The 26,854-nt window shown below is 49.6% G+C and overlaps 1 protein-coding gene across 2 annotated transcripts in view; it reads left to right on the forward strand.

The window, feature by feature from the left end:
* Window positions 1-3,894: 3,894 nt before the first annotated feature.
* ALDH2 (aldehyde dehydrogenase 2 family member) overlaps window positions 3,895-26,854 on the forward strand; it is a 42,096-nt gene continuing 19,136 nt past the window's right edge. The window contains exons 1-6 of one of the 2 annotated variants that reach the window (XM_016924259.3): window positions 3,895-4,264; window positions 18,937-19,041; window positions 20,185-20,325; window positions 21,189-21,268; window positions 25,750-25,861; window positions 26,361-26,489. In XM_016924259.3, the coding sequence (XP_016779748.1) occupies window positions 4,151-4,264; window positions 18,937-19,041; window positions 20,185-20,325; window positions 21,189-21,268; window positions 25,750-25,861; window positions 26,361-26,489 (681 nt within the window). In that variant the 5' untranslated portion in view covers window positions 3,895-4,150. The remainder of the gene's footprint in view (window positions 4,265-18,936; window positions 19,042-20,184; window positions 20,326-21,188; window positions 21,269-25,749; window positions 25,862-26,360; window positions 26,490-26,854) is intronic. The other variant, XM_016924260.2, reaches the window with a different exon arrangement.

The following is a 26,854-nucleotide window of genomic DNA, read 5'->3' on the forward strand; positions in this document are numbered from 1 at the left end:
ACCTGTGGACCAGCGTGTCCTGCACTGAGACACACACCACGCACACCAACAGGGACGAAGCACGTTGCCCACATGGTATCGATGTATGCGAATGTGGATAAGTCAGCTCATTTTCTCCTTCCCCTCCCCACAACCAAGTTTACTGCTGCTCCTGGCTCCCCATCCTGGGGAATAGCACATGGTAAGAACCTCAGCACCCCCTCCTCTCCTCTCTCGCCCTCATCTCCACACAGCTACCTGTCAATTCCACCTTCACACTCTTTCTGCCAACTGAGCCCTCCTCATCTCTCTGCCTCTGGCCTGCCTCCCCACTACAACTGAGTTTCCATGCAGTTCTCAGAGGAGTCCCTCGAAAGCACATGTGCAACCTCATCACTTCCAGGCTGAAAGATCTTGGTTAAGAGAAATATTAGTACAAGCTATTAAGACTTAGGAGGCGGCCGGGCATGGTGGCACATGCCTGTAGTCTCAGCATTTTGGGAGGCCAAGGTGGGCTGACTGCTTGAGCCCAGGAGTTCAAGACCAGCATGGGCAACATAAAGAGACCCTATCTCTACAAAAAAAAAAAAAAAAATTAGTTGGTGCCTTAGTCCGTTTTCATGCTGCTGATAAAGACATACCTGAGACTGGGCAATTTACAAAAGAGGTTTAGGCCAGGTGCGGTGGCTCATGCCTGTAATCCCAGCACTTTGGGAGGCCAAGGCAGGTGGATCACCTGAGGTCAGGAGTTCGAGACTAGCCTGGCCAACATGTTGAAACCCCATCTCTACTAAAAAATACAAAAATTAGCCAGTCCTGGTGGTACGTCTGTAATCCTAACTACTTGGAAGGCTGAGGAAGGAGAATCGCTTGAATCTGGGAGGCGGAGGTTGCAGTGAGCCAAGATAGCACCACTGCACTGCAGCCTGAGGGACAGAGCTAGACTGTGTCTCAAAAAAAAAAAGAAAAGAAAAGAAGTTTAATGGACTTATAGTTCCACATAGCTGGGGAGGCCTCACAATCATGGCAGAAGGCAAGGAGGAGCAAGTCACGTCTTACATAAATGGCCGCAGGCAGAAAAAGAGCTTGTGCAGCGAAACTCCCGTTTTTAAAACCATCAGATCTTGTGAGACTCATTCACTATCAAAAGAACAGTGCAGTAAAGACCTGCCCCCATAATTCAGTCACCTCCCACCAGGTTCTTCCCATAACATGTGGGAATTGTGGGAGTTACAATTCTAGATGAGATTTGGGTAGGGACACAGTGAAACCATATTAGTCAGGCATGGTGGCATGCACCTGTAATCACAACTACTCAGGAGGCTGAGGTGGGAGGATCAATTGAGCCTGGGAGGTCGAGGCTGCAGTGAGTCATGATTGTGCTACTGCACTCCAGCCTGGGTGACAGCGAGACCCTGGTCTTGGGGAAAAAAACAAGAAGACTTAGGAGAAAGCTACAGTGATGAAAACAGTGTCATACTGGCACACGCATACAGAGATCAATGACACAGAATATACAGTAGTTCAGAAATAGCTACTTACGGTTACTTAGTAGTAAAAAGATGACTGGCAGGATGTATTTGTGCCATATATGATAGACAAAATGTTAATTGCCTGGATACATATAAAGCACCTACAAATCAATTTCAGAAAGACCAACAATCCAATAGAAAAGTGAGTCAGAGACATGAGCAGCTAGTTCATAGCAGAGGAAACATGCATGACTTCATCTAGGCAGAGATGCTCAAGCTCACTCGTAAAAGAGAAGCAAATTAATGTGGTAGTGAAATGCCACTTTTTCGTCTCTCAGATTAGCAAAGCTAAAAAAAAAATCCTGAAACTTCTACTGGTGAGGGTGTAAGGAAACTCAGACATGACAGGTAGTGGGGCATAAATTAAACTTCTTTGGAGGGTAATATATCTGTATTTAAATTGTAAATATTCTTTGTTCCATTTCTACTAATTTCTTTTCTTTTCTTTCTTTCTTTTTTTTTTTTTTTTTGAGACGTAGTCTCACTCTATCACCCAGGCTGGAGTTCAGTGGCACGATCTCAGCTCTTGGCTCACTGCAACCTCTGTCTCCCAGATTCAAGCAATCTGCTGCCTCGCCTTCTGGAGTAGCTGGGATAACAGGCACTGCGACCATTCCTGGCTAATTGTGTGTGTGTGTGTGTGTGTGTGTGTGTGTGTGTGTGTGTGTGTGTGTGTTTAGTAGAGATGGGGTTTCACCATGTTGGCCAGGCTGGTCTCGAACTCCTCACCTCAAGTGATCTACCCGCCTCAGCTTCCCCCCCAGAGTGCTGAGATTACAGGCACGAGTCATGGTGCCAGCCTCATTTCTATTAATTTCTTAAGCAAATCAAGAGCATACATTGTGGCATTGTTTGTAGTGGCAAAAGATTGGAAACAACATAAATGTCCATCATAGGAAATTCATGAAATAAAACTACCTCATGTATCCAGAGGAATACCATGAAACTGTTGAAGAGAATGGGGACATAGTCCTTGTGTGCTGTGACAAAACGATCTCCACACACAGTATTAAGGGAAAAAAAGTACCTGGCACAGTGGCTCATGCCTGTAATCCCAGAACTTTGGGAGGCCAAGGTGGGCGGATCACCTAAGGTCAGGAGTTCGAGACCAGCTTGACCAATATGATGAAACCCCATCTCTACTAAAAATACAAAAATTAACCAAGTGTGGTGGCATGTGCCTGTAATCCCAGCCACTCGGGAGGCTGAGACAGGAGAATTGCTAGAACCTGGGAGGTGGAAGTTGCAGTGAGCCCACATGGTGCCAGCCTGGGCAACAAGAGTGAAACCTCATCTAAAAAAAAAAAGCAAGGCGCCATTGGGAAGGGGAAGTGGGGCCTGCATGGCTGAATTCAGAGAAGGAAGGGAGTCTTGGTTATCAGATTATCTCTGCAGCTGATCTCCAAACCTATTTCCCTTCTTCCTGGCACAGGGGCCACTCATTTCCCAGACTCTTTTGCATGGAGGCATGGTTGTGTGATTGAAATCCAGCCAGGCGAGCAGGCTCAGCCCACAGAAACCTCCCATGGGCCACCCCCATGCCTTTTCTTCCTCTGGTTTGTGTGGAATGGTGCTGAGCCCCCAGGGCGACTTTGGTGGAATCTGGTGTTGAAATCAGAGTCCCACCGCCAGGCGCGGTGGCTCACGCCTGTAATCCCAGCACTTTGGGAGGCCGAGGCAGGCGGATCATGAGGTCAGGAGATCGAGACCATCCTGGCTAACACGGTGAAACCCCGTCTCTACTGAAAATACAAAAAATTAGCCGGGCGTGGTGGCAGGCGCCTGTGGTCCCAGCTACTCCGGAGGCGGAGGCAGGAGACTGGTGTGAACCCGGGAGGCAGAGCTTGCAGTGAGCCGAGATCGTGCCACTGCACTCCAGCCTAGGCGACACAGTGAGACTCCGTCTCAAAAAAAAAAAAAAAAAAAAAAAAAAAAAAAAAAAAAAGAATAAGCAAATCATGCAAATCATCCTGTTCTAAACTCTGAACCGCTGCTTCCAAGACCCTCCCTGCCCTGGCCCTGGCCGCCTCTCTCCTTGTTAACTGGGCTCCATTCATTCTTTCCATTTCTCTAACACGTGCCAGGTGGTCCCATCTCCTGGCCTTTGCCCTTGCTGTTCCCTGTCATCATTCAGGTCTCACTTGTCATTTCCTGACCATGGTACTTATAAAAGCAGTGCCGTCTGCCCCATCCATGTCACCTCGTTCATCTCCTTCACCTCCGAAATGATCTCGCTTTTGGGTTTACGGCCGGTCTCTTCACCTGGAGCATCAGCCAGGGAGGTCAGGGTCGCCCTGGCTCGGGCCTGTTCACATTGGGGTCAAAGGCACACATTGGGGGCTCAACCAAGGCGAGCTGCGTTCGCGGGGCCGGGTCTTTCCGCACAGGCGGAGGGCGGTGGCGGGCGCGGAAGCGTCGCGCGAGCCAGGGGGCAGCCACGGGCCGGGGGTACCTAGCGCCACACGCTTCGCCTGCATCAGCTGCGCGCCCCAGCCCGAGGATGGGTAGAGGCGGCCCCGCCCCCGGCCCGCCCCCGCCTTTCCATTGGCAGCCGCGCGGGGCGGGGAGCGGGGTCGGCTCAGTGGCCCTGAGCCCCTAGCTCTGCTCTCGGTCCGCTCGCTGTCCGCTAGCCCGCTGCGATGTTTCGCGCTGCCGCCTGCCTCGGGCCCCGCCTGGGCCGCCGCCTCTTGTCAGCCGCCGCCACCCAGGCCGTGCCTGCCCCCAACCAGCAGCCCGAGGTCTTCTGCAACCAGGTGAGCCCACCGGCCGGGCTCGCGCTTTGTTCTCCGGCCCGAGTCCCCGCAGGCCCCTAGGAAGGCCCCGCGCCGCCGTGGGCCTTAGTGTACTCATCTGGGGCTCGAGGGGTTTGCAGAGGCTGACCTGGAAGCACAACTGCCCCTTCCTCTCCTGCAAGCATTTTAGCCCCTTCGCCGCCTCTGACAGTCCCCGTCCCATTTCCCCGTGACTTGGGCCCCCTCTCCGTCTTCGCCCAGCCTCGGTCTGTTTTCCAGGGCCAACTCTCGGGGTTCCGTTCTCCCCATGGTCCTTGCTTTCGGGTCTCCGCAGGGTCCCCACCCTCACCCACTCAGAAGACGCGACCAAGTCCCTCTTTGCAGGAACTTTTCTGTCTTTTCCTTAGTCATCCCCTTTACCCCCTGACTCATGCCCTCATCCAAGGAGTTCAAAAGGAAAAACCAGGAAAGAGGTGATTTGCAGCCACGTTCTCCAGTTCACCATGGGCGAGGCCACGCTCGGCTGCTTCCATTGCTGGGAGTAGGGAATCCTGGAGGACCTTCGGCCCCAGGGGGCCGACCCCAAGGGGTGTCTGCGGCTTCCAACGCCGGCTTCGACCAAACCAAGGAGGAGGTTTCCAGGATAAAACTGATTCCCGTGGTCCATTTATTGATTGCTCAATCAGTAGTACTTTGGAATATTTTTTGTTTTGATCTTTGAGTTTGGTTAAAGTTCTAGACTTCACAGAGGCTGAAATTGGTTATGAAAGAGTTTGTTTTGTTTGTGCCAGTGCATGTTGGCTGCCTTCTCTGACTTAAGCTTTTTCTCCTATAAATGGAAAGGCGCTCTGAGGGTTAGGTTCACACAGGCCCTCATCAACCAGTCACTTCATAGTTAATCACAGCTCCTGTCCTGTCTGCACAGCCTTTGTGCCTGGCACTGTTCTAAGCGTCTACCTGTTTTGCAATTTAAGGTAATTTTTACAACAGCCTCAGTAGGAAGGGACTGTAATTCTCCATTTTACAGATGAAGAGACTGAGTCACAAAGAGGTTTAGTGACTCACCTAAAGACCAAAGTCAGTGGCATAGTTGGGGTTCACAGCTGAACTTCCAGGAGTAAGCCCCTAACCAGAACATTCCATGGTATGTTGTGACTCTGGGTGGGAACAAAGGGACCACCGATCCTCTGGGACTATTGCTGATTTGGGATGCTGTAGAGCTGGCTCCTAGCCAGCTGCTTTCAACAGCACACCTGCTGGTCTGGCCCTGAGTGTGGCTGCAAATCTGGATATAGGTGATGGGTAAAGGCACATGCGTGTGATTTTAGGGGATGTTACAAAGGTCATTTGCAAGGGAATTTTTAAAAGGATAAAATAAAATCTTTTGCATAACACAAGCTAAAAAGGCAGCAGCTATGGCTCCCTTGGCAGCCTGTGCAAGTTCATGCTTGGAAGACTTGAGCATCAAAAGATCTAGCAGAGGCCAAGTGCAGTAGCTCATGCCTGTAAATCCCAGCATTTTGGGAGGCCGAGGTGGGATGATCCCTTGAGCCTAGGATTTCGAGACAAGCCTGGGCAACATAGCAAGACCCTGTCTCTAGTCTCTACTAAAAAAGTAAATTAGTCAGGTGCGGTGGCACATGCCTGTAGTCCCAGCTATATGGGAGGCCGAGGTGGGAGGATCACTTGAGCCTAGGAGTTCGAGGCTGCAGTGAGCTATGATTGGGCCACTACACTTAGTCTGAGCAACAGAACAAGACCCTGTCTCAGAAATGTCCTCAAGGAACAGCCATCGCCCTAGGAACCCTTCTGGCCACAGGATCTGATTAAAATCTTTATCCTTTATCACATGCAGGTGAGGCAGCTGGGTCCAGATGTGCACCCAGGCCCATAGGTAACACGTCCTGTTCTCCATATTTACTCTGTGGGTGTAGGCTGGAGGAGCCGAGTCAATTCCCTGTGGCTGCTTTTCTTTATCAGACTTTTTGAGATCATTAAAGTAACACATGCCCACTGTATAAAATTGCAGAAGACTGACTTACAACTCTCTGGACACGGTCAGTCAAGGTGATTCATGCCTGTAATTCCAGCACTTTGGGATGCCAAGGTGGGAAGATCGCTTGAGATTAGATGTAAGGCTGCAGTGAACTATGATTGTGCCACTGCACTCCAGCCTGGGCAATGGAGCAAGAGCCCATCTCTTAAAAAATAAATAAATAAATAAACCTCTCTGGATACCCCATTTTACTCCCTCCAAGAGCACTGTGAACAGGTGGGTGTGTCTCTTGTAGACATTTTGTTTGCATTTACAAGTGCCTGCAGCAAGAGAGAGAGAGAGAGAATGCAAGCACACCAGACTTTTTTTTTTTTTTTTAACATAAATGAGATGCAACCACTTATATTCTGAAGCTCCCCGTCTCACTGAACAATGTACCTGGGTTATCATTCTGAGTACATTCAGATCTCATTTAACCCTTTCCAAGGACCACAGAGCATGCTACTCTGGTGGCGCCGTGCTGGAACTGGACCTCTTAGAGCCCCCTGGGCTGTTTGCAGTGTGGCCTTATTGCTGACTCAGCAGGGAAGAGGGACGGTGCATACAGCAGTGGACTCTGCACCTCAGCTGCCTCATCTGTAAAATGGGGTAAAATGGCTGGGTGCAGTGGCTCACACCTGTAATCCCAGCATTTTGCAAGGCTGAGGCAGGCGGATCACGAGGTCAGGAGTTCGAGACTAGCCTGGCCAACATAGTGAAACCCTGTCTCTACTGAAAATACAAAAATTAGCTGGGCATGGTGGCGCGCACCTGTAATCCCAGCTACTTGGGAGGCTGAGGCAGGAGCATCACTTGAACCTGGGAGGCAGAGGTTGCAGTGAGCCGAGATCACACTACTGCATTCCAGCCTGGGTGACAGAGCGAGACTCCATCTCAAAAAAAAAAAAAAAAAAATGTGGGGGGTAAAATTCCATCTGCATCACCGAATTGCTGTGAGGACCAAATGGGGTGAGGCTTCTGCAGCCACAGGCAGTGCTGGCTTCATGGCCACTGGTGCCTCCATATTGACTGCAGCCTTAAGCAGGAGCTGGGATAACAGTGATGCTGTGGACTTGCAGTGTCTTGGTGATCAAACTCCATTTGATATGGATGCTGTTGTATTTGCAGTTTGTTTCCTGAAGGGGTGAGCTAGATTGTGGTAAAGTAGAATGGGAGTTTGGGGTGAATTAAAACTTGCATCTTTATTCTTACCCTCTCTTTCTGTTTTTGTTTTTGTTTTGAGACAGGGTCTCTCACTGTTGCCCAGGCTGGAGTGTAGTAGTGCTCACTGCAGCCTCAACCTCCCAGGCTCAGTCAACAAGTTATCCTCCTACTTCAGTCTTCCAAGTAGCTGAGACTACAGGCATACCCCACCACACCTGACTAATTTTTGTATTTTTTATTTTATTTTATTTATTTGAGACAGACTCTTGCTCTGTTGCCCAGGGTGGAGTGCGGTGGTGTGATCTTGGCTCACTGCAACCTCCACCTCCTGGGTTCAAGCGATTCTCCTGCTTGAGCCTCCTGAGTAGCTAGGATTACAGGTGCCCACCACCACCCCTGGCTAATGTTTTTGTATTCTTAGTAGAGACGAGGTTTCGCCATGTTGGCCAGGCTGGCTGGTCTTGAACTCCTGGCCTCAGGTGATCCACCTGCCCTGGCCTCCCAAAGTGCTGGGATTAAGGCATGAGCCACTGCAGCCAGCCAATTTTTTATAATTTTTATAGAGATGGGGTTTTGCCATGTTGCCCAGGCTGGGTCTTGAACTTCTAGGCTCAAGCAATCTTCCCTCCTTGGCCTCCCAAAGTGCTGGGATTACAGGCGTGAAGCACTGAACTAAAGAGAGAACTGACAGGCAATTAAGGATGGATTTCCCAAGGCTAGGTGTGGTGGCTCACAGCTGTAATCCCAGCACTTTCAGAGGCCAAGGTGGGAAGATTGCTTAACCCCAGGAGTTCGAGACCAGCCTGGGCAACATAGCAAAACTCCATCTCTACAAAAGCTTAAAAAAATTAGCTGGACATGGTGGTGAGCACCTGTAGTCACAGCTACTTGGGCGACTGAGGCAGGAGGATTGCTTGAGCCAAGGAGTTTGAGGCTTCAGTGAGCTTTGATCTTGCCACTGCACTCTGTCCTGGGCAACACTGCAAGTATACATAGGCACCGTACAGAAATGTTCATTGCAACTTCTTTTATGTCAGTAAAAGCTTAGGAAATAAGCCAGCTCGAGCTCCATTGGGAAATAGATGAACACCTATGTTACAGTTATAGGAGGAAATAATCCTCTGCATGTAGCAGTTACAAATCATTGGCTCAACCTGTACAAATAATGTATCTCAAAAACAATGTGTCAAGGAGGAAAAATGTCCAGCACTCTACACCATATGAAACCATGAAAACTGTACAAAACTTTATGTTGTATGTAGATAGACAGATCTCCATAAAAAATGTGTAAGAATGTGCTGGAAGGAAAATTCTCCTTGGTGTGAGGGTGGTTACTGCCTGAGTGGGCAGGACAGGATAAGGGTAGTGATGAACGAGGACTCTGGCTTCATTTAAATGTTTGATTTCTTTAAAAATTGGCCAGGCACGGTGGCTCACGCCTGTAATCTCAGCACTTTGGGAGGCTGAGGCAGGCAGATTGCTTGAGCACAGGAGTTCGAGACCAGCCTGACCAACATGGTGAAACCCTGACTCTGCTAAAAATACAAAAATTAGCTAGGCCTGGTAGCCCATGCTTGTAATCCCAGCTACTCTGGAGGCTGAGGCATGAGAATCACTTTAACCCGGGAGGCAGAGGTTGCAGTGAGCCGAGATCGCACCACTGTACTCCAGCCTGGGTGACAGAGTGACACTTCGTCTGAAAAAAAAACTCCCCCAAAAACAAAAAAAACTTAATACCCCATGAGCAGATATTAAAAGAAAAAAGAAAAAATATAATGGTCCCCTGATGTGCCACCCCTGCAGATAATCACTGTTAACAGTATATCTGAAGCAGAAATTTGCTTTTTCTTGTTTGCCTGGGAGATTCTTACAGAATGAGCCAAAACCTGTGTTTTGGAGTGACTTTGTGCTGACTGAATCTCCCTATTGATTGTACAGGTTGATGACTTCTTTAGGAGTGTCCTTTGTTTTTGTTTTTGTTTTTGAGATGTAGTCTCACTCTGTCGCCCGGGCTGGAGTGCAGTGGCACGATCACGGCTCACTGCAACCTCTGCCTCCCGGGTTCAAGCGATTCTCCTGCCTCAGCCTCCTGAGTAGCTGGGATTACGGGTGCCGCCACCATGCCCAGCTAATTTTGTATTTTTAGTAGAGTTGGGGTTTCACCATGTTGGCCAGGCTAGTCTCAAACTCCTGACCTTGTGATCCACCCGCCTTGGCCTCCCAAAGTGCTGGGATTACAGGCGTGAGCCACTGCACCTGGCCTCTTTTTTTTTGGTTTTTTTTTTTTTTTTTGAGACAGGGTCTTGCTCTGTTGCCCAGGCTGGAGTGCAGTGGCATGATCATAACTCACTGCAACCTCAAACTCTTGGGCTGAAGCGATCCTCCTGCGTCAGCCACTAGAGGCACTGGGATTATAGGCATGGGCCACAACGTCCAGCTAGGAGTTTTAAGAGCCTCTATAGAAATAGATTTAGGTGGCTGGGCATGGCGGCTCACGCCCTGGCATAAGAGTGAGGCCTAGTGACAGAGTGAGACTCCGTCTCAAAAAAAAAAACAAAAAGAAATAGATTTAGGCAGGCTGGGTGTGGTGGCTCATGCCTGTAATCCCAGCACCTTGGGAGGCCGAGGCGGGCGGATCACCTCAGGTCGAGACCAGCCTGATCAATATGATGAAACCCCGTCTCTACTAAAAATACAAAAATTGGCCGGTGTGGTGGCGTGTACCTGTAATCCCAGCTACCTGGGAGGCTGAGACAGGAGAAACGCTTGAACCCAGGAGGCGGATGTTGTGGTGGGGCCCAGTGACACCGCCCGCCTCAGCCTCCCAAAGTGCTGGGATTACAGGCATGAGCCACCGTGGCCGGCCCGTGTTTTTAATCAGAGAACACAAATGGGCATTCAATACTTCCTGCCTGCCCAGAATCTGTGGGACACACTTGAGTTTCAGGTGACGGGGCTATAATAATGTTTGTGTTCCTGAGGTCAAGTTGAGTTGAGAATTTACATGTTGTGGACATGTGTATGTATTCCCTGCTCCAGTAATCATGATTATTCATCACCTATTTTCCATCAGGCCCTCTACTGAGGACTTCTACCTGCATTTCACCTTTCATCCTACCCGCAACTCTATAAGCCTGGTAGTATTGCTGTCCCGTCTTGCGGGTGAGGAAACTGAGGCTCAGGGAGGTCAAGTTCACATTAAGTATAACTAAGGGCATGTGTGTGAAGGTTGGGCAGGGCAGAATTTGAAGCCCACTTTCAAACTTATAACTTAATGTGAACTTGACCTCCCTGAATAATGATCAGACCATAAGAATGTATTAATAAACATTTAAGGGACAATTGAATAGAATTTTAAAATCAGAGAGGAGGAGCCATGTTTGTATTGTTCACTTTTGCATTCCTGGCACCTAGCACCTTAGCATAGGATCACTGTTGGGTAAATATTTATTGAATAATGAATGGTTGCCATTTACGAAACAATGTTTACAGTTTTGTGCTCCAGAAGTGAGGTAAAGGGTTGCTTAATGGGAACCCAGTATTTCTACTCAAAAGGGCCTTATTGCAAAGTATTTGGAAGTTTAAAAGAGTGGGAACATGGGGACGCATAGGGAGTGGTGAAACTGGCCCAGGGAAAGTCCATTGCAGCAAGATAGAGGTTGCCAAACCGTAAGCAGAACAAGTTGAAACCGCGCCTGTCTGGCAAACAGTCCAGAGTGGAATTGAACCTCCCATCTTTGAAGTGGTGAAAAAAGGCCCTGGGGTGGGGGAGTGGGGCAGAGGGCTGGCGTCTGTCTGCTTGGGTTAGTCTTGGTTCGGGAGTGTCCCAAGCAAGCCTGGGGAGATGACTGCCCCTCGCCTTGATCCCCAACTAACCTGGGGTTCTGGATTATGTGTGGGGAAGAGAGAATGTGTGTGGCATTCCGTGTTTGTCTTGAACTTTACTCCCTGGAATCTTGTAATACAAGCAATGGCATCTGCTTTCTATCGGACATAATCACCTAACCGCAGATCAGCAAGTGAAAGAGCACATGCCGTTGGGATCATCCCAGGCTGCAAAACCGTGCCATTAGCTTGCTCACTCTTTGGGAAAATACGGTGTTCCAGGGACGGGGATTTCCTAGGTAACATGCCCAGTTCTCTCATGCATCAAAGCTTGAACTGAAATCTTTCTAGAATGTATCCTGCCTCCTTAAATCAGAACTACTGAACACAGTTTAGCCTTTCATTGGAGACCCTGAGCAGATGATAACCACCCATTGTCATGAGGTCTGGGGGTGGTGGCCAGAATTTCATTCTCTCCTGGCCTTGGTCTGACCTCCGCCCCCAAGGTCCAGTTGTCCTGCTCTGGGCACTGACCCTGCCCCAGCTCCTGAGCCCCTCGACCACCACAATCACCACTAAGTCTCTGCCTGGCATGGAGAACAAGATAGCCAAGGTGAAGAGGGATCCTGTTACCCTCTAACTCAGTAGTTCTAATTTCTACACAGTAATCTGCCCCATGTTTGGAAAAACGCATGTGAAAGGGTTCGCCGCAGCTGTTGCTGGAATGGCGATCACTTGTCCTAAAAGTGCATTTGTAGGAAATCGTTAAATAAACCATGGCCTGGCCGTGTTGAGGAACGCTATGTGGCTTAACATGAGGCAGAGCTGCCTGTGGAATAACATCCAAGAGAAACTGAGAAAAGCGAGTTAGCAAACAGCAAGTCTATTACCCCCACTTAGAAAGGACACGGCAGTGTCCCGGTTCTCTGGTCTCCTGGGTCCTCCCAGGAGCATCAAGTGCAGATCCTGGCACACAACGGGTAGAATCGCGAGCCCCCTGCTCTCCCTTCACCTACACCCTGCAGCCACTCCTCCTGTCCCCAGGCTCTTCCTAGCAGTCACCCTTCAGACCCCTCAGCTGGCCAAGCCTCCTCCTGCTTCTCACTTGCTTGGTTTTGCTTGTTTCCTGCGCCCTCTCCTCACCAGGACTTCAGCTCCCACAAGCCAGGACTTGGCTCTTGGACTCCCTGTGCTGGAGTGGCCAGGGCTGTCAGTGAAAGCTTATGGAATGCGTGGGTGAATGAATCCAACTTTTACAAAACAAAGTGAGATGTATTTATTAAAATATGTAGGAATTAGAGTATTTTGATAGAAAATCTTTATGTTTTGCCTACAGTCTAGATTGAAAATGTCAACTCCAGACATCACTGTGCTTCTGGAAACTATAAAGAGGAAGTGGGAGCTAGGACATCCCCCCACCACGCCCCGCCCAAGAGCGTCCGGGTTAAGTGTGTTATGTAAGTCGAGCTTCAGGTTTCTGGTCAGGAGGTTATAAAGCATTTGGCCCAGAGTCTGGCCTGGTGTTTATTCAGGAAAACTGCTCCTCACTTGAAGCAGAACTTTGGCAGAAACTCAGTGTGAGAACAGTTCCTACCCAGCCCCCCACCGGGGAGGGAAGCCACTGAGTCTGGCTCTGGGAGAAGGGAAATGGGAAATGTAAACCGGAGGAGGTTTCCAGCGTCCTACAGCAGACCCAGGTTTATCTTATCAGTGGAGAAGGGAGGATAGGTTGTTGAAAATGCAGCCTGGTTCAGCGGTGAAGGGTGATTGAGAACATTCTGGGCTTTGAAAGGCAAACATGCCAGGGAGTGGTCTTTCCAGGATCCTAATCTAAATCAGAGGGGCCAGCCCAGCGAGGAAGGGGTGGGGCTGGTGGGGTTTTAGCCAGACTGGCCCACCTCTCCCCTTCCTACTTCCTGATCTTTGCAAAATAAAGTTTAAAATCCAGGACAATTTAGTATGCTTTGGTGCAGGGAACAACATAAAGAGTATAGACCTGGCCCTCGCTCCTAAGAATCTTTAAGCTACGAGAGAGCTGCAGGATCTAGAACACTGCAGGACCCCCTGCAGGCAAGGTCCTAGCTTAGGAACTGTACACTCGTTCTTGCATTTAACCTTCACATCAGCCCCCAGAAGTACTCGATGAGGCATCTGGGAAGTGAAGGGATTTGCCCAGGGTCAAATCTGTAAGGGATGGAGTCAGAATTCAAACCCAGGCCGGGCATGGTGGCTCACAGCTGTAATCCCAGCACTTTAGGAGTCCAAGGCAGGAGGATCACTTGAGCACAGGAGTTTGGGACCAGCCTGGCCAACATGGTGAAAGCCCATCTCTACAAAAAATACAAAAAAAATCCCACCTTTATTTAAGAAAAAAAATTCAAACCCAGATCTGTTTGGCTTTGAGGTTGGTGCTTTTTACAACATTCAGAATAAAATTTTTTTTTTTTTTTGAGACTCTGTTGCCCAGGCTGGAGTACAGTGGTACAATCTTGGTTCACTGCAACCTCCATCTCCTAGGTTCAAGCAATTCTCCTGCCTCAGCCTGTCGAGTAGCTGGGATTACAGGCAAGTGACACCATGCCCAGCTAATTTTTGCATTTTTCGTAGAGACAGAGTTTCACCATGTTGTCCAGGCTGGTCTCGAACTCCTGACCTCAAATGATCCACCTGCCTTGGCCTCCCAAAGTGCTGGGATTACAGGGATGAGCCACTGTGCCTGGCTCAGAATCAAAATCTGAAATCAACGTGTGTTGAGTCAGTAAGTAAACCATAAAGATGGAGATTTGGGAATCAGAATTCCAACCTCCTTGAAGGCAGACCTGGGCTATGGCTGGAGGTTGGAGTTGGAAGAACTGAGGGAAAAACACAGGCCTTGGAGTCCCAAAGACCTGGCTTCAAAGCCTGGCTCTGCCTTTGCTGCTGTGTGACCTGGAGCCAAGTGGCTGGACTCTTCTGTGCCCAGCATCCTCTGCTGTGAAGTGGAGAGGATGAAGTTCACCTCCTAGGTTTGCTATGAGGTTTAAATGGGAACAATCCAAGTACACAGAACCGCTGGTGTGGGGCTGGTTCTTGAGGGGTAGCTAGTGAATGTTAGCCATGTCCATGACACGCAGAGGGCTGAGTGGACTTCCTCCCTGGGTGGGGGAGGAAGAAGCTTGGGGATAGTACAAGGCCAACCAGACCTACTTCCACCCAGCCCAGCCTAGTGCTTCTCTGTACTCTCCTAACCCTGCTGACCCAAGTGCTTTGCTGTGAGGCAGTTGTGTGTGAGGCGTGAACCCTGAGCCTGTGCTACAGGGGGAAGGAGAGAAGGATGCCTACCCAATGGCTGCAGGCTGCCTGCCCGCCCCCCACGCCTGTGAGCCCCCATCTTCCAGCAGGCAGACCCGGGAACTCCCTTCTCCTCCACGGGCACCCCGAGGAGGAGCTGACTTTCAGAGTCGGGGAGTAAACACCCAGGGCCTGCTGCCCAGGCACGGCATAGTCCAACTTGAACTTAGGTCTGGCAGTCTCCTGGCTTTGAACCTGAGCTCTTTATTGCCACACCTGTCCCCACACTGGAAACGACCCAGCCCTCCCGTGGAAAGAAAGAAGGGTGCCATTTCCCTAAAAATTAACGATTGACTAACTAATATGAAACCACACAAGCACGCCTCCAGAACCCCAGTTAATGTTTACCCATGTTCTTCTCCGGTGCCAAGAGCCTTTCCTGTGGGTGCACAGCTGCGGATTCCACCATAGAGATTATGCGGAACAAATTTCAGCCTGGGAATATGATTCCTGCTAGGCCCTTACCTGAACGACTCCTTCCTGGGGCACTCTGTTTCCACCCTGCCATCGTCATGGCGTTGGGCATTCACTCCATGCTTGGCGCAGAGACTTCAGACCCTCACACGGCTTTATAAAAAGGGGGCTCTAGGGTGATTCCCACCCTACAGATGAGGAAACAAAGACACAGGGGTGAGGTGCTTGTCCCATGTGACAAAATCAGGAGCAAAAGAGCCCATATTCGGCCAGGCGCGGTGGCTCACGCCTGTAATCCCAGCACTTTGGGAGGCCGAGGTGAGTGGATCACCTGAGGTCAGGAGTTGGAGACCAGCCTGGCCAACATGGTGAAACCCCGTCTCTACTAGAAATACAAAAATTAGCCGGGCATGGTGGCAGGCATCTGTAATCCCAGCTACTTAGGAGGCTGAGGCAGGAGAATCGCTTGAACCTGAAAGGCGGAGGTTGCAGTGAGCCGGGATCGCTCCATTGCACTCCAGCCTGGGGAACAAGAGCCAGACTTTGTCTAAAAAAAAAGAAAAAAAAAACCCTCACACCTGTAATCCCAGCACTTTGGGAGGCCCAGACCGGCGGATCACGAGGTCAGGAGATTGAGACCATCTTGGCTAACTCGGTGAAACCCCGTCTCTACTAAAAACACAGAAAAATTAGCCGGGCATGGTGGCAGGCGCCTATAGTCCCAGCTACTTGGGAGGCTGAGGCAGGAGAATGGTGTGAACCTGGGAGGTTGGAGTGCAGTGAGCTGAGATTGCACCACTGCACTCCAGCCTGGGCAACAGAATGAGACTCTGTCTCAGGAAAAAAAAAAAAAGCCCATATTCATCCAGATTCTTTTTTTTTTTTTTAAGAGTCTTTTTCTGTCACCCAGGCTGGAGTGCAGTGATGCAATCAGGGCTTACTGCAGCCTCAACCTCCCAGGCTCAAATGGTCCTCCCACCTCAGCCTCCTGAGTAGCTGAGACTATAGGCACGCAACCACACCTGGCTAATTTTTCATTTTTTGTGGAGAGAGGGTCTCACTATGTTACCCATGTTGGTTTCAAACTCCTGAGCTCAAGCAATCCTCCCGCCTTGGCCTCCCAAATTGTTAGGATTACAGGCGTGAGCCACTGTGCCTGGCCACCCATATTCTTGTCTTGAACCTCTGCTCCTTTTTGTGTTTTCTTTTTTGAGAGAGGGTCTTGCTCTGTCACCCATGCTGGAGGCAGTGGTGTGATCATGGCTCACTGCAGCCTCAACCTCCCAGACTCAAGCAAGTGATCCGTCCATCTCAGCCTCCTAAGTAGTTGGGATTACAGGCGCATGCAACCACACTTGGCTAATTTTTCATTTTTTGTGGAGATGGAGGTCTCACTATGTTACTCAGGTTGGTCTCAAATTCCTGAGCTCAAGCAATTCTCATGCCTTGGCCTCCAAAAGTGCTGGGACTACAGGTGTGAGCCACTGTGCCAGGCCAAATGTCTGCTTTTGACCAGTGAGCCTGGCCACCCCTCCCTAGCCCTGTTGTGAGCCTCGCTCCAGGCTTTGCTTGGCAGCTCAGTATTCTTTATGGTCCGAGACTGTGGCCCAGAGTGACCATGGATGTCTCACTGGAGTTCTAGGCCAGGGCCAGGACATGCAGGGATGCTGGGTCCAAAGGGACCCCCAAGGAAGGCAGGCAGAGAGGCAGATGTCTTTGCCTTCACGTCACCTGTAGCCTTTGCCTCAGCACTGGTGAGGTGACCATGGACCCTGCCAGGACACTGGTTTACCAAGCCCGAAGGGAACAGCTTGCTGGGAGATGTCTTCTCTGCACTCCCCAAGACCATCGCCCGGTGCCTGGAAAGCAGAGGGCGAACTCTGGCACTTTATGTATGTATTTATTTTTATTTTTTGAGACGGAGTTTCACTCTCGTTGCCCAGGCTGGAGTGCAATGGCGTGATCTTGGCTCACTGCAACTTCTGCCTCCTGGGTTCAAGCGATTCTCCTGCCTCAGCCTCCCGAGTAGCTGGGACTACAGGCGCCTGCCACCACACCTGGCTAATTTTTTGTATTTTTAGTAGAGATGGGGTTTCACCATGTTGGCCAGACTGGTCTCAAACTCTGGACCTAAGGTGATCCGCCCACCCCCGCCTCCCAAAGTGCTGGGATTACAGGCATGAACACCGCACGCAGCCTTGCACTTTAATAGGTGACTTTAGGTAATAAGTAAGGACCCTTCCTCTGAGCAAATGGAGGGGCTTTGGCTCTCTGACATTGGCCTCATGAGGAAGGAAGTCTTTCCCCCAGATGTGGCTTGGTTGGGTGATGGCCTGGTCTGAATTACATTCTAGAGGCGGAACCGTCTTGGGACCCGCCCTCCTCCCTGACCCCGTTTTTTATCACTTCCTTTCTGGTTCACCAGTAACTCTGGCCACCTTTGCTTTTTCTCAAATCTACCAGACTTATTCCTGCCCTGGGGCCTTTGCACTTGCTATTCCACAGCCTGGACTGCTGGTCCTCCGGCTCTTCCTGTGGACCCCTCCTTTTCATCATTCCGGACTCGGTCAAATGTCCGCTCCTCAAGGTGACCTGCCCCTACCACCACGGCTGGAGTTCTCTACACCCCACCTTAGTCACCTTCTCTGGATCCTCTTCTTCCCTTCGCCTTCATCTGTACAGTCTGAGGTGGTCTTCTGTGTTTGATTGCCTCTTTATTTCCTGGGCACCATGAGAGCATGGTCTTTGTTGGCTTTTGGCTGTACTGTGTCCTCAGCCCTAGAACTGTGCCTGGCCCATCGCAGGTGTTCATTAAGTGTTTGCTGAGTGAGTGAAGTAATAATCTAGGGCTGGGCATGGTGACTCACACCTGCAATCCCAGGACCTTGGGTGGCTGAGGAGGGAGTATCGCTTGAGTCCAGCCTGGGGAACATAGAGGGACCTCATCTCTACAAGAAATACAAAAATTAGCCAGGCGTAGTGGCGTGTGCCTGTGGTCCCAGCTACTCAGGAGGCTGAGGCAGGAGGATCACTTGAGCTTAAGAGGAATAGGCTACAGGGAGCCATGATCACGCCACTGCACTCCAGCCTGGGCAATGGAGTGAGACCCTGTCTCAAAAAAGAAAAAAAACAATAAAAAGAATAATCTAATTTAGTTCTCACAACAAATTTGTGTGGGAGTGGAATAGAATGAAGGTGGTTGCAAATTGTTTGCCATTCCTTCTAGGGAGAAGGGGAGGCTCTCTCCTCAACCTGGGACTCTGGACTGAGCCTGTGACTCACTTTGACCAACAGAATTTGGTGGCAGAAATGAGGCCAAGTGACTTCTGAAGCTAGATCTTAGGAAGCCTTTCAGCTTCCACCTGGGTCTCTAGGAACACTGTCTCAGGGGAAGCCAGCTGCCATGTGGGAAGTCGGACTAGCTTGAGCCAGCCATGCAGTCAGGAAGCCCAAGCAGCCATGTGGTGCCAGACGAGTAAGTGCAGAAGCCATCTTGCACATCCAGCCTCAGAGGTGGATGACTATTGGCCCCAGCTGTCCTCACACTGTAGCCACACAAGGGAACTCTGCCCAGATGAGCCCAACCAGGGGACTCTACTGTGGGAGATAAGAAATCATTTTAAGCCACCAAGTTTTAGGGTGCTTTGTTACACAGCAATGGATAACTAGAACAAGTATGAACATTCTCTTCATTTTTTAAAGAAACCAAGGCACTGAGAAGTCAAGTGACTTACCCAAGGTCACTTGGCAGAGTGAGCATTCTGGCCTAGATTGTCTGCAAGGCCTGTGCTTTTCATTTGTAGGCTACACCACTCTGAAATTAATTCATATTTGCTTTTTCTTGTTTTTTTTTTTTCCTTACAATACTGGTAGTCAGTATTAGGTTGACAGCTGGTCCTGAGAACTTCTTTCCTTCTCATTGTAGATTTTCATAAACAATGAATGGCACGATGCCGTCAGCAGGAAAACATTCCCCACCGTCAATCCGTCCACTGGAGAGGTCATCTGTCAGGTAGCTGAAGGGGACAAGGTGAGAACTGGTGACTTACCTTGGGGGAGGGATGGATTCGTCTTCTATTTTATACGTTTTTGTGTGGTGAAAGCTTTACCATATATGTGTATTAATTTCACAAGTAGCAGATACCAGTGAAAAATTCCGAGTAAATTAATCAATAGAAACTTGCCTGCAGACAACGGTGTTAATTCACTTAGTGTAGAACTATAGACTTAGAAGTAAATTCGGCAAATATCTAATACAGTGTCTCCTTTCCAGACCTGGAAGTTGAAGGTCAGAGATGGAAACCTTGCTGGGTAGAATTTGGGTCTCCTAAGATCTAGCTCCTGTGGAGGTTTGAATTGTACAGACTGTAGGAACCAATCGAAACTGATAATATTCTGTTTAAAATTTTTAAATTAGACTCTTAGTAAAAATATTTTGTGTTTTTGGCCGGGCGCAGTGGCGCAGGCCTGTAATCCCAGCACTTTGGGAGGCTGAGGTGGGAGGATCACTTGAACCCAGGAATTTGAGACCAGCCCGGGGAAACATAGTAAGATACCATCTCTAAAGTAAACAAAGAAACAAATAAATAATTTAAAACTAAGAAAATACAGGCCAGGCGCAGTGGCTCAAGCCTGTAATCCCAGCACTTTGGGAGGCCAAGGTGGGCAGATCATGAGGTCAGGAGTTTGAGACCAGCCTGATCAACATGGTGAAACCCCGTCTCTACTAAAAATACAAAAATTAGCCCGGTGTGGTGGCATCTCTTGAGTAATCCCAGCTACTCAAGAGGCTGAGGTAGGATAATTGCTTGAACCCGGGAGGCGGAGGTTGCAGTGAGCCAAGATTGTGCCACTATACTCCAGCCTGGGCGACAGAGCGAGATTTCGTCTCAAAAAAAAAAGAAAAAAAAAGAAAAAAAGAAAATACAGAAATTATCCGGATTCTCATTCCCACCAGGACTTCATGAAAGGAGGGGAAGGTCATGTTATTCAACCCCATTGCTGAAGTCTGATGCTCATCAGGGCTCTGCCGGGCTAGGAGCATTGTTTACGGGGCAGGTTTTCTGTGCAGCGATATGCTGATGACCTTCTGGATGTGTTTGTATTCGGAGCTGGTTATTACTGAGAAGACCTGAGTTTTCCAGGAAGGCTTGAGTTTTCCTGTGTTTTCTAGGAAGATGTGGACAAGGCAGTGAAGGCCGCCCGGGCTGCCTTCCAGCTGGGCTCACCTTGGCGCCGCATGGACGCATCACACAGGGGCCGGCTGCTGAACCGCCTGGCCGATCTGATCGAGCGGGACCGGACCTACCTGGCGGTGAGTCCTCAGCCCTTCTCCCCCTCAGATCCCATGTGGTGAATGGGCTCGCAGCATCCTGTGAACAGCCAGGAACCAAGCATCCTGTGAACAGCCAGGGAACACACATCTGACACGGGACTGATGGGAATGGCATAGGATGGACACCTTTAGGGGGCACCTCTGTACTAACCAGAGGAGCCTTTCAGTGTCTCCTTTGTTTTTTTGTTTTGTTTTGTTTTGCTTTTTTGAGATGGAGTCTCACTCTTCACCCAGGCTGGAGTGCAGTGGCACAATCTCGGCTCACTGCAACCTCTACCTCCCAAGTTCAAGCAATTCTCCTGCCTCAGCCTCCCCACTAGCTGGGATTACAGGTGTGCACCACCATGCCCAGCTAATTTTGTATTTTTGATAAAGTCAAGGTTTCACTGTTTTGGTCAGGCTGGTCTCGAACACCTGCCTCGGCCTCCCAAAGTGCTGGGATTATAGGTGCAAGTCACTACATCCGGCCTCTAGCACTCTTAACACATGTGACTGAGGACTTGTGTCATTATGCACAGTCTCTTTGCTCTGTAAGCTCCAAGCTGGTCTCTATCCCAGCACCTGGATATGGTAGAGAGCAGAAGCTAAAAAAGCGTGTTTGTGAAATCACTGAGTGAGAAATTGGTGGCTCATCCTGCCTGGCCCCCTTCCTCCTCCTCCCTGCCTTTGGAGAGACCATGGCAATAGTCCAGAGATGCTAGTGACATTTGGCGGCACAAAGCGGACTCTCACCCTGGGCTTGCACCAGCCCTTCTCAGTCCCAGCCTTGGCGCCCTCTGTCAGCCCTTTGTTTTCCTCTCATTCCTGCACCCATGTCTCTGCTGACCTTGTTTTCTTCTCAGGCCTTGGAGACCCTGGACAATGGCAAGCCCTATGTCATCTCCTACCTGGTGGATTTGGACATGGTCCTCAAATGTCTCCGGTATGGGCTCAGCTTTCCTGTTCTTTGTTCTGGCAGGGGAAAAGGGGAGGCAACGTTGTTAGGAGGTAAAAATTAAATTACAAAAATTCAAAAGGGGCAGAGCGCGGTATCTCATGCCTATAATCCCAGCACTTTGGGAGGCTGAGCCAGGTGGATCACGTGAGGTCAAGAGTTTGAGACCAGCCTGGTCAACATGATGAAACCCCATCTCTACTAAAAATACAAAAATTAGCTGGGCATGGTGGCGCACACCTGTAATACCAGCTACTCAGGAGGCTAAGGTAGAAGAATCTCTTGATCCCTGGAAGTGGAGGTCACAGTGAGCCAAGATCACGCCACTGCACTCCAGCCTAGGTGACAGAGTGAGACTCTGTCTCAAAAACAAAAACAAAAAATGAATAAATTACAAAAATTCAAAAGGATCACAGGAGTCAGAGAAGGCTACTCTATTTAGACTCCAGCTCATGGGAAAATCCTTCAATATCACAAATTGTGATTAGTCATAAATGCTTTATTTTGTTCTTGAGTCACTTTTGGTCCTTTCTGTGTTATTTGGAACTTGTCCATTTTATCGAGGTTATCTAATTTGTTGGTGTACAATTGTTCACAGTATTCTCTTATAATCCTTTTTATCTCTGTAAGATCTGTAGTGTTGTCTTCATTTTCAGTTTTACTTATTTGGGTCTTCTCTCTGTTTCTTAGCCTAGCTAAAGGTTTGTCCATTTTGTAAATGTTTTCAAAGAACCAAACTTTTGGTTTTGTTGATTTTATTATTTTTCTATTCAAGAAAATATTCTCTTTTGTCTATCTCCGTTTCAGTCTTTATTTCCTTCCTTTTACTAGCTTTGGGTTTGGTTTAATCAAAAATGTTTGATTGATTGATTGATTGATTATTATTATTATTTTTTGAGATGGAGTCTCGCTCTGTTGCCCAGGCTGGAGTGCAGTGGTGCGATCTCAGCTCACTGCAAGCTCCGCCTCCCGGGTTCATGCCATTCTCCTGCCTCAGCCTCCTGAGTAGCTGGGACTACAGGCGCCCGCCACCATGCCCGGCTGATTTTTTGTATTTTTAGTGGAGATGGGGTTTCACCGTGTTAGCCAGGATGGTCTCAATCTCCTGACCTTGTGATCCACCCTCCTTGGCTTCCCAAAGTGCTGAGATTAGAGGCGTGAGCCACCACGCCTGGCGATTGATTGATAATTTTAATTTTTTTTTTTTGAGGCAGGGTCTCACTCTGTTGCCCAGGCTGGAGTGCAGTGGCACAATCATAGTTCACTGCAGTGTTGACCTTCTGGGCTCAAGCAATCTTCCCACTTCAGCCTCCTAAGTAGCTGGGACCACAGGCGTGCACCACCATGCCTGGATACTTTTTAAATTTTTTGTAGAGACGGGGGTCTTGCTATGTTGCCCAGGCTAGTTTTGGACTCCTGGGCTCAAGTGATCCTCCCACCTCGGCCTCCCAAAGTGCTGGGATTACAGGCATGAGTTACTATGCCCAGCAATCATAAACATTTCAATGACCAAGGAACAAGGGCTTTGTTAAAGCCCATGTGTTGGAGCTGCCAGAAATTCACTGAGGCCAGGCACAGTGGCTCACACCTGTAATCCTAGCACTTTGGGAGGCTGAGGCGGGTGGATCATTTGAGGTCAGAAGTCCAAGAGGAGCCTGGCCAACATGGTGAAACCCCATCTCTACTAAATATACAAAAATTAACCAGGCAGTAGTGGCGCATGCCTGTAATCTCAGCTACTCAGGAGGCTGAGGCACGAGAATCACTTGAACCCAGGAGGTGGAGGTTACAGTGAGCCGAGATCGTGCCATTGCACTCCAGTCTGGGTGACAGACTGAGGCTCCATCTCAACAAAAAAAAAAGGAAAGAAAGAAATTCACTGAGCCCAACTTAAACGATAGAGTCAAGGGGTCTCTAATGCAAAAGGCCATTGAGTCTCACTCACCTCCCTGCTTGCTTCATTCTCCTCAGCTACACTGGCTTTGAGGGCCAGTTTTTACACTGGGACCTGGTAGCCCACACCACCTGTTCTTGTACCTCCATGCCTGATTCCAGCCAGGCTAAGCTGTCATCTTTTAGTTGTAATGCCATATTCCTGAGGGAGGACCCTGAGTGGCTGGCCTTGGTTCTGGCCAGCTGTGGCCAAGGGTGGACAGATCATTTGTGTACATAATGGCTGCCTCCCTGTGACATGTAAACAGAGGTGGTGGGGAGGAAGCAGTGCCAGAAGAGTAGAGGTTGGACAAGAAAACAGTTGGGCCGGGCGCAGTAGCTCACTCCCATAATCCCAGCAGTTTGGGAGGCCGAGCTGGGTGGATCACCTGAGGTCAGGAGTTCGAGACCAGCCTGGCCAACATGATGAAACCCCGTCTCTACTAAAAATACAAAACTTAGGCTGGGCGCGGTGGCTCATGCCTGTAATCCCAGCACTTTGGGAGGTTGCGGCGGGTGGATCACGAGGTCAGGAAATCGAGACCATCCTGGCTAACACGGTGAAACCCCATCTCTACTAAAAAATATATATATATAAAAAATTAGCTGGGCTTGGTGGCGGGCGCCTATAGTCCCAGCTACTCGGGAGGCTGAGGCAGGAGAATGGTGTGAACCTGGGAGGCGGAGCTTGCAGTGAGCTGAGATCGCGCTACTGCACTCCAGCCTGGGCAACAGAGCGAGACTCTGTCTCAGAAAAAAAAATAAAAAATAAAAAAATTAAAACTTAGATGGGCGTCTTGGCAGGCATGCTACTTGGGAGTCTGAGGCAGGAGAATCGCTTGAACCTGGGAGGCGGAGGTTGCAGTGAGCTGAGATCGCGCCACTGCACTCCAGCCTGGGAGACAAGAGCGAGACTTCGTCTCAAAAAAAAAAGAAAACAGTCGGTATCCTTCACAACAGGTGCAACAGCCAGGGCAATCACGCCTCCCCGGGGACACTGGGCAATGTCCAGAGACATTTTTGGCAGCCTCGACTGCGAGGGGAAGGGTACTACTGGCATCTAGTGGATAGAGGTCAGAGATGCTGCTCAACATCGTACAAGGCCCAGGACAGTCCCACAACAAAGAATTCTCCAGCCCCAAATGTCAGCAGTGCCAAGGCTGAAAAACTCCCTCTGCAAGGACACCCCAGAGAGAGCAGCCTGGTACATCTCAGTTGGGGCCACATGCTTTCCTGAATTTTGGCATTCTGCTTTTGTGCTGATGAAATAACTTCTGGGGCTTGCAAAACACATGTCATGTAGACTGTGTTTGTATAGATCTGGGGGAGGGAAGCTGCAATGCCTGGGCTTGCATAGATTGGCAACCCCCTAGCTAGCTTTCTTCCAGGGTCACAAACCCATGTTCAAACCCAGATCACTAGCCAGGTGCTAATGGCTCGAGCCTGTAATCCCAGCACTTTGGGAGGCCAAGGCAGGAGGATCACTTGAGCTCAGGAGTTTGAGAGCAGCCTGGGCAATATAGGGAGACCCACATCTCTACAAAAAATTTAAAAACATTAGCCAGGCATGGTGACATGTGCCTGTAGTCTCAGCTACTCAGGAGGCTAAGGTGGGAGGATCACTTGAGCCCAGGAGGTCAAGGCTACAGTGAGTTATGATTGTGCCACTGTACTCCAGCCTGGGCAACTGAGCAAGACCCTGTTTCTTTCTTTTTCTTTTTTTCTTTCCTTTTTTTTTTTTTTTTTTTTTGAGACAGAGTCTCGCTCTGTTGCCCAGGCTGGAGTACAGTGGCGTGATCTCGGCTCACTGCAACCTCCGCCTCCCAGGTTTAAGCCATTCTTCTGCCTCAGCCTCCCGAGGTGCTGGGATTACAGGCACCCGCCACCACGCCCAGCTAATTTTTTGTATTTTTAGTAGAGACGGGGTTTCACCACCTTGGCCAGGCTGGTCTCGAACTCCTGACCTCATGATCTGCTCACCTAGGCCTCCCAAAGTGCTGGGATTACAAGTGTGAGCCACCACACCCAGCAAGACCCTGTTTCTTAAAAAAAACAAAGAAGGTCAGGCATGGTGGCAGGTGCCTGTAATCCCAGCTACTTGGGAGGCTGAAGTAGAGAATCGCTTGAACCTGGGGGGCCGAGGTTGCAGTCAGCCCAGATCACACCACTGCACTCCATCCTGGGTGACAGAGCGAGACACTGTCTCAAAAAAAAAAAAAAAAAAGAAAAGAAAGAAAGAAAAAAAATCTAATTCCTGGGCATGAGCCCCAGAGAGTGGGATTGAGTAGATTGGAAATGGACTCCTGGGATCTGGTGTTTTTTACAAGAACCCCAGGCGATTCTGAGGCTTGGGGGTTAGCTACCTAGAGTAGATTTTCGTGACCTTTGCAGTCACTTGTCTTTCTCTGAATAAGCCAAAAGCAAAGACAGTTTTCAGAAAGACTCAGCTGGACCAGTTTGAGTCTTCTCTTTCTGCCAGGGTTTGCAGGGGTCCCTGACAATCATTGATTCGAGCTTGAACGTTTCTTTGTTTAAAGGTATTATGCCGGCTGGGCTGATAAGTACCACGGGAAAACCATTCCCATTGACGGAGACTTCTTCAGCTACACACGCCATGAACCTGTGGGGGTGTGCGGGCAGATCATTCCGGTGAGTCCAGCCTCCCTGGAGTTTCTTCAGGGTGCCCTGAGATTTGGCAGTCTGCCAGGCTCATTGCAGAGGTTCTGGGGTGGTGTCGGAAGGCAGCCTGGGTGGCAGGTAAGAAGATGGGCTCTGACAAAGCCAATCCGGTTTGAGTCTCAGCCCTGCCACTCGTGAATTCTGTAACCTTGGGCAAGTCACTTATCCCCCAAGCCTCAGTTTCCCCATCTGAAAAGTGGAAATGAGCATAGTGCCTGTCTTAGGGAGGTAATTAGGGCTTAGCATGGTGTCACGGACATAAAAGCACGGATAAATGTGAGTCTGTCATCGTTGTGCACCGCCTGCCTCATCCATTCATCTTAAAACCACGATGGATGGAGTTAGGGGAGGACACGCAGGGTTCAGAGAACTCGGTGCTGCTTCTGCCCTCTGGGGTTGCCACCTTCTGCTACCCAGTGTAGTTCTCTGAGGAAGCTTGGATTTCGAGGGCTGCTGTTGTTTGTTGCAGTGGAATTTCCCGCTCCTGATGCAAGCATGGAAGCTGGGCCCAGCCTTGGCAACTGGAAACGTGGTTGTGATGAAGGTAGCTGAGCAGACACCCCTCACCGCCCTCTATGTGGCCAACCTGATCAAGGAGGTGCGTGGCTTGTCCTGGTCTTAACCTCTAAATGCCCTTGTTGAGGCTTGTTCTAAAGGAGTTCTGAGAAGGGTCTCAGGGGTCCCTAAACAGGGAGGTGTGTTTGTGGAGCCCCCATCATCATGTGAACCAGAGTGGCTCCCTCTTAGCTTTTTTCCACATTGGACTTCACTGCAAGATCCCCTTTGAAGAATTAAAAATATTGCTCTAGGCCAGGCTTGGTGGCTTACGCCTGCAATCCCAGCACTTTGGGTGGCCAAAGCAGGAGGGTTGCTTGAGTTCAGGAGTTTGAGACCAGCCTGAGCAACATAGCAAGACCCCATCTCTACAAAAAATTAAAAATCAGCTGGGTGGCATGCACCTGT

This window comes from Pan troglodytes, chromosome 10 (assembly GCF_028858775.2).
Source record: "Pan troglodytes isolate AG18354 chromosome 10, NHGRI_mPanTro3-v2.0_pri, whole genome shotgun sequence".
NCBI lineage: Eukaryota > Metazoa > Chordata > Mammalia > Primates > Hominidae > Pan > Pan troglodytes.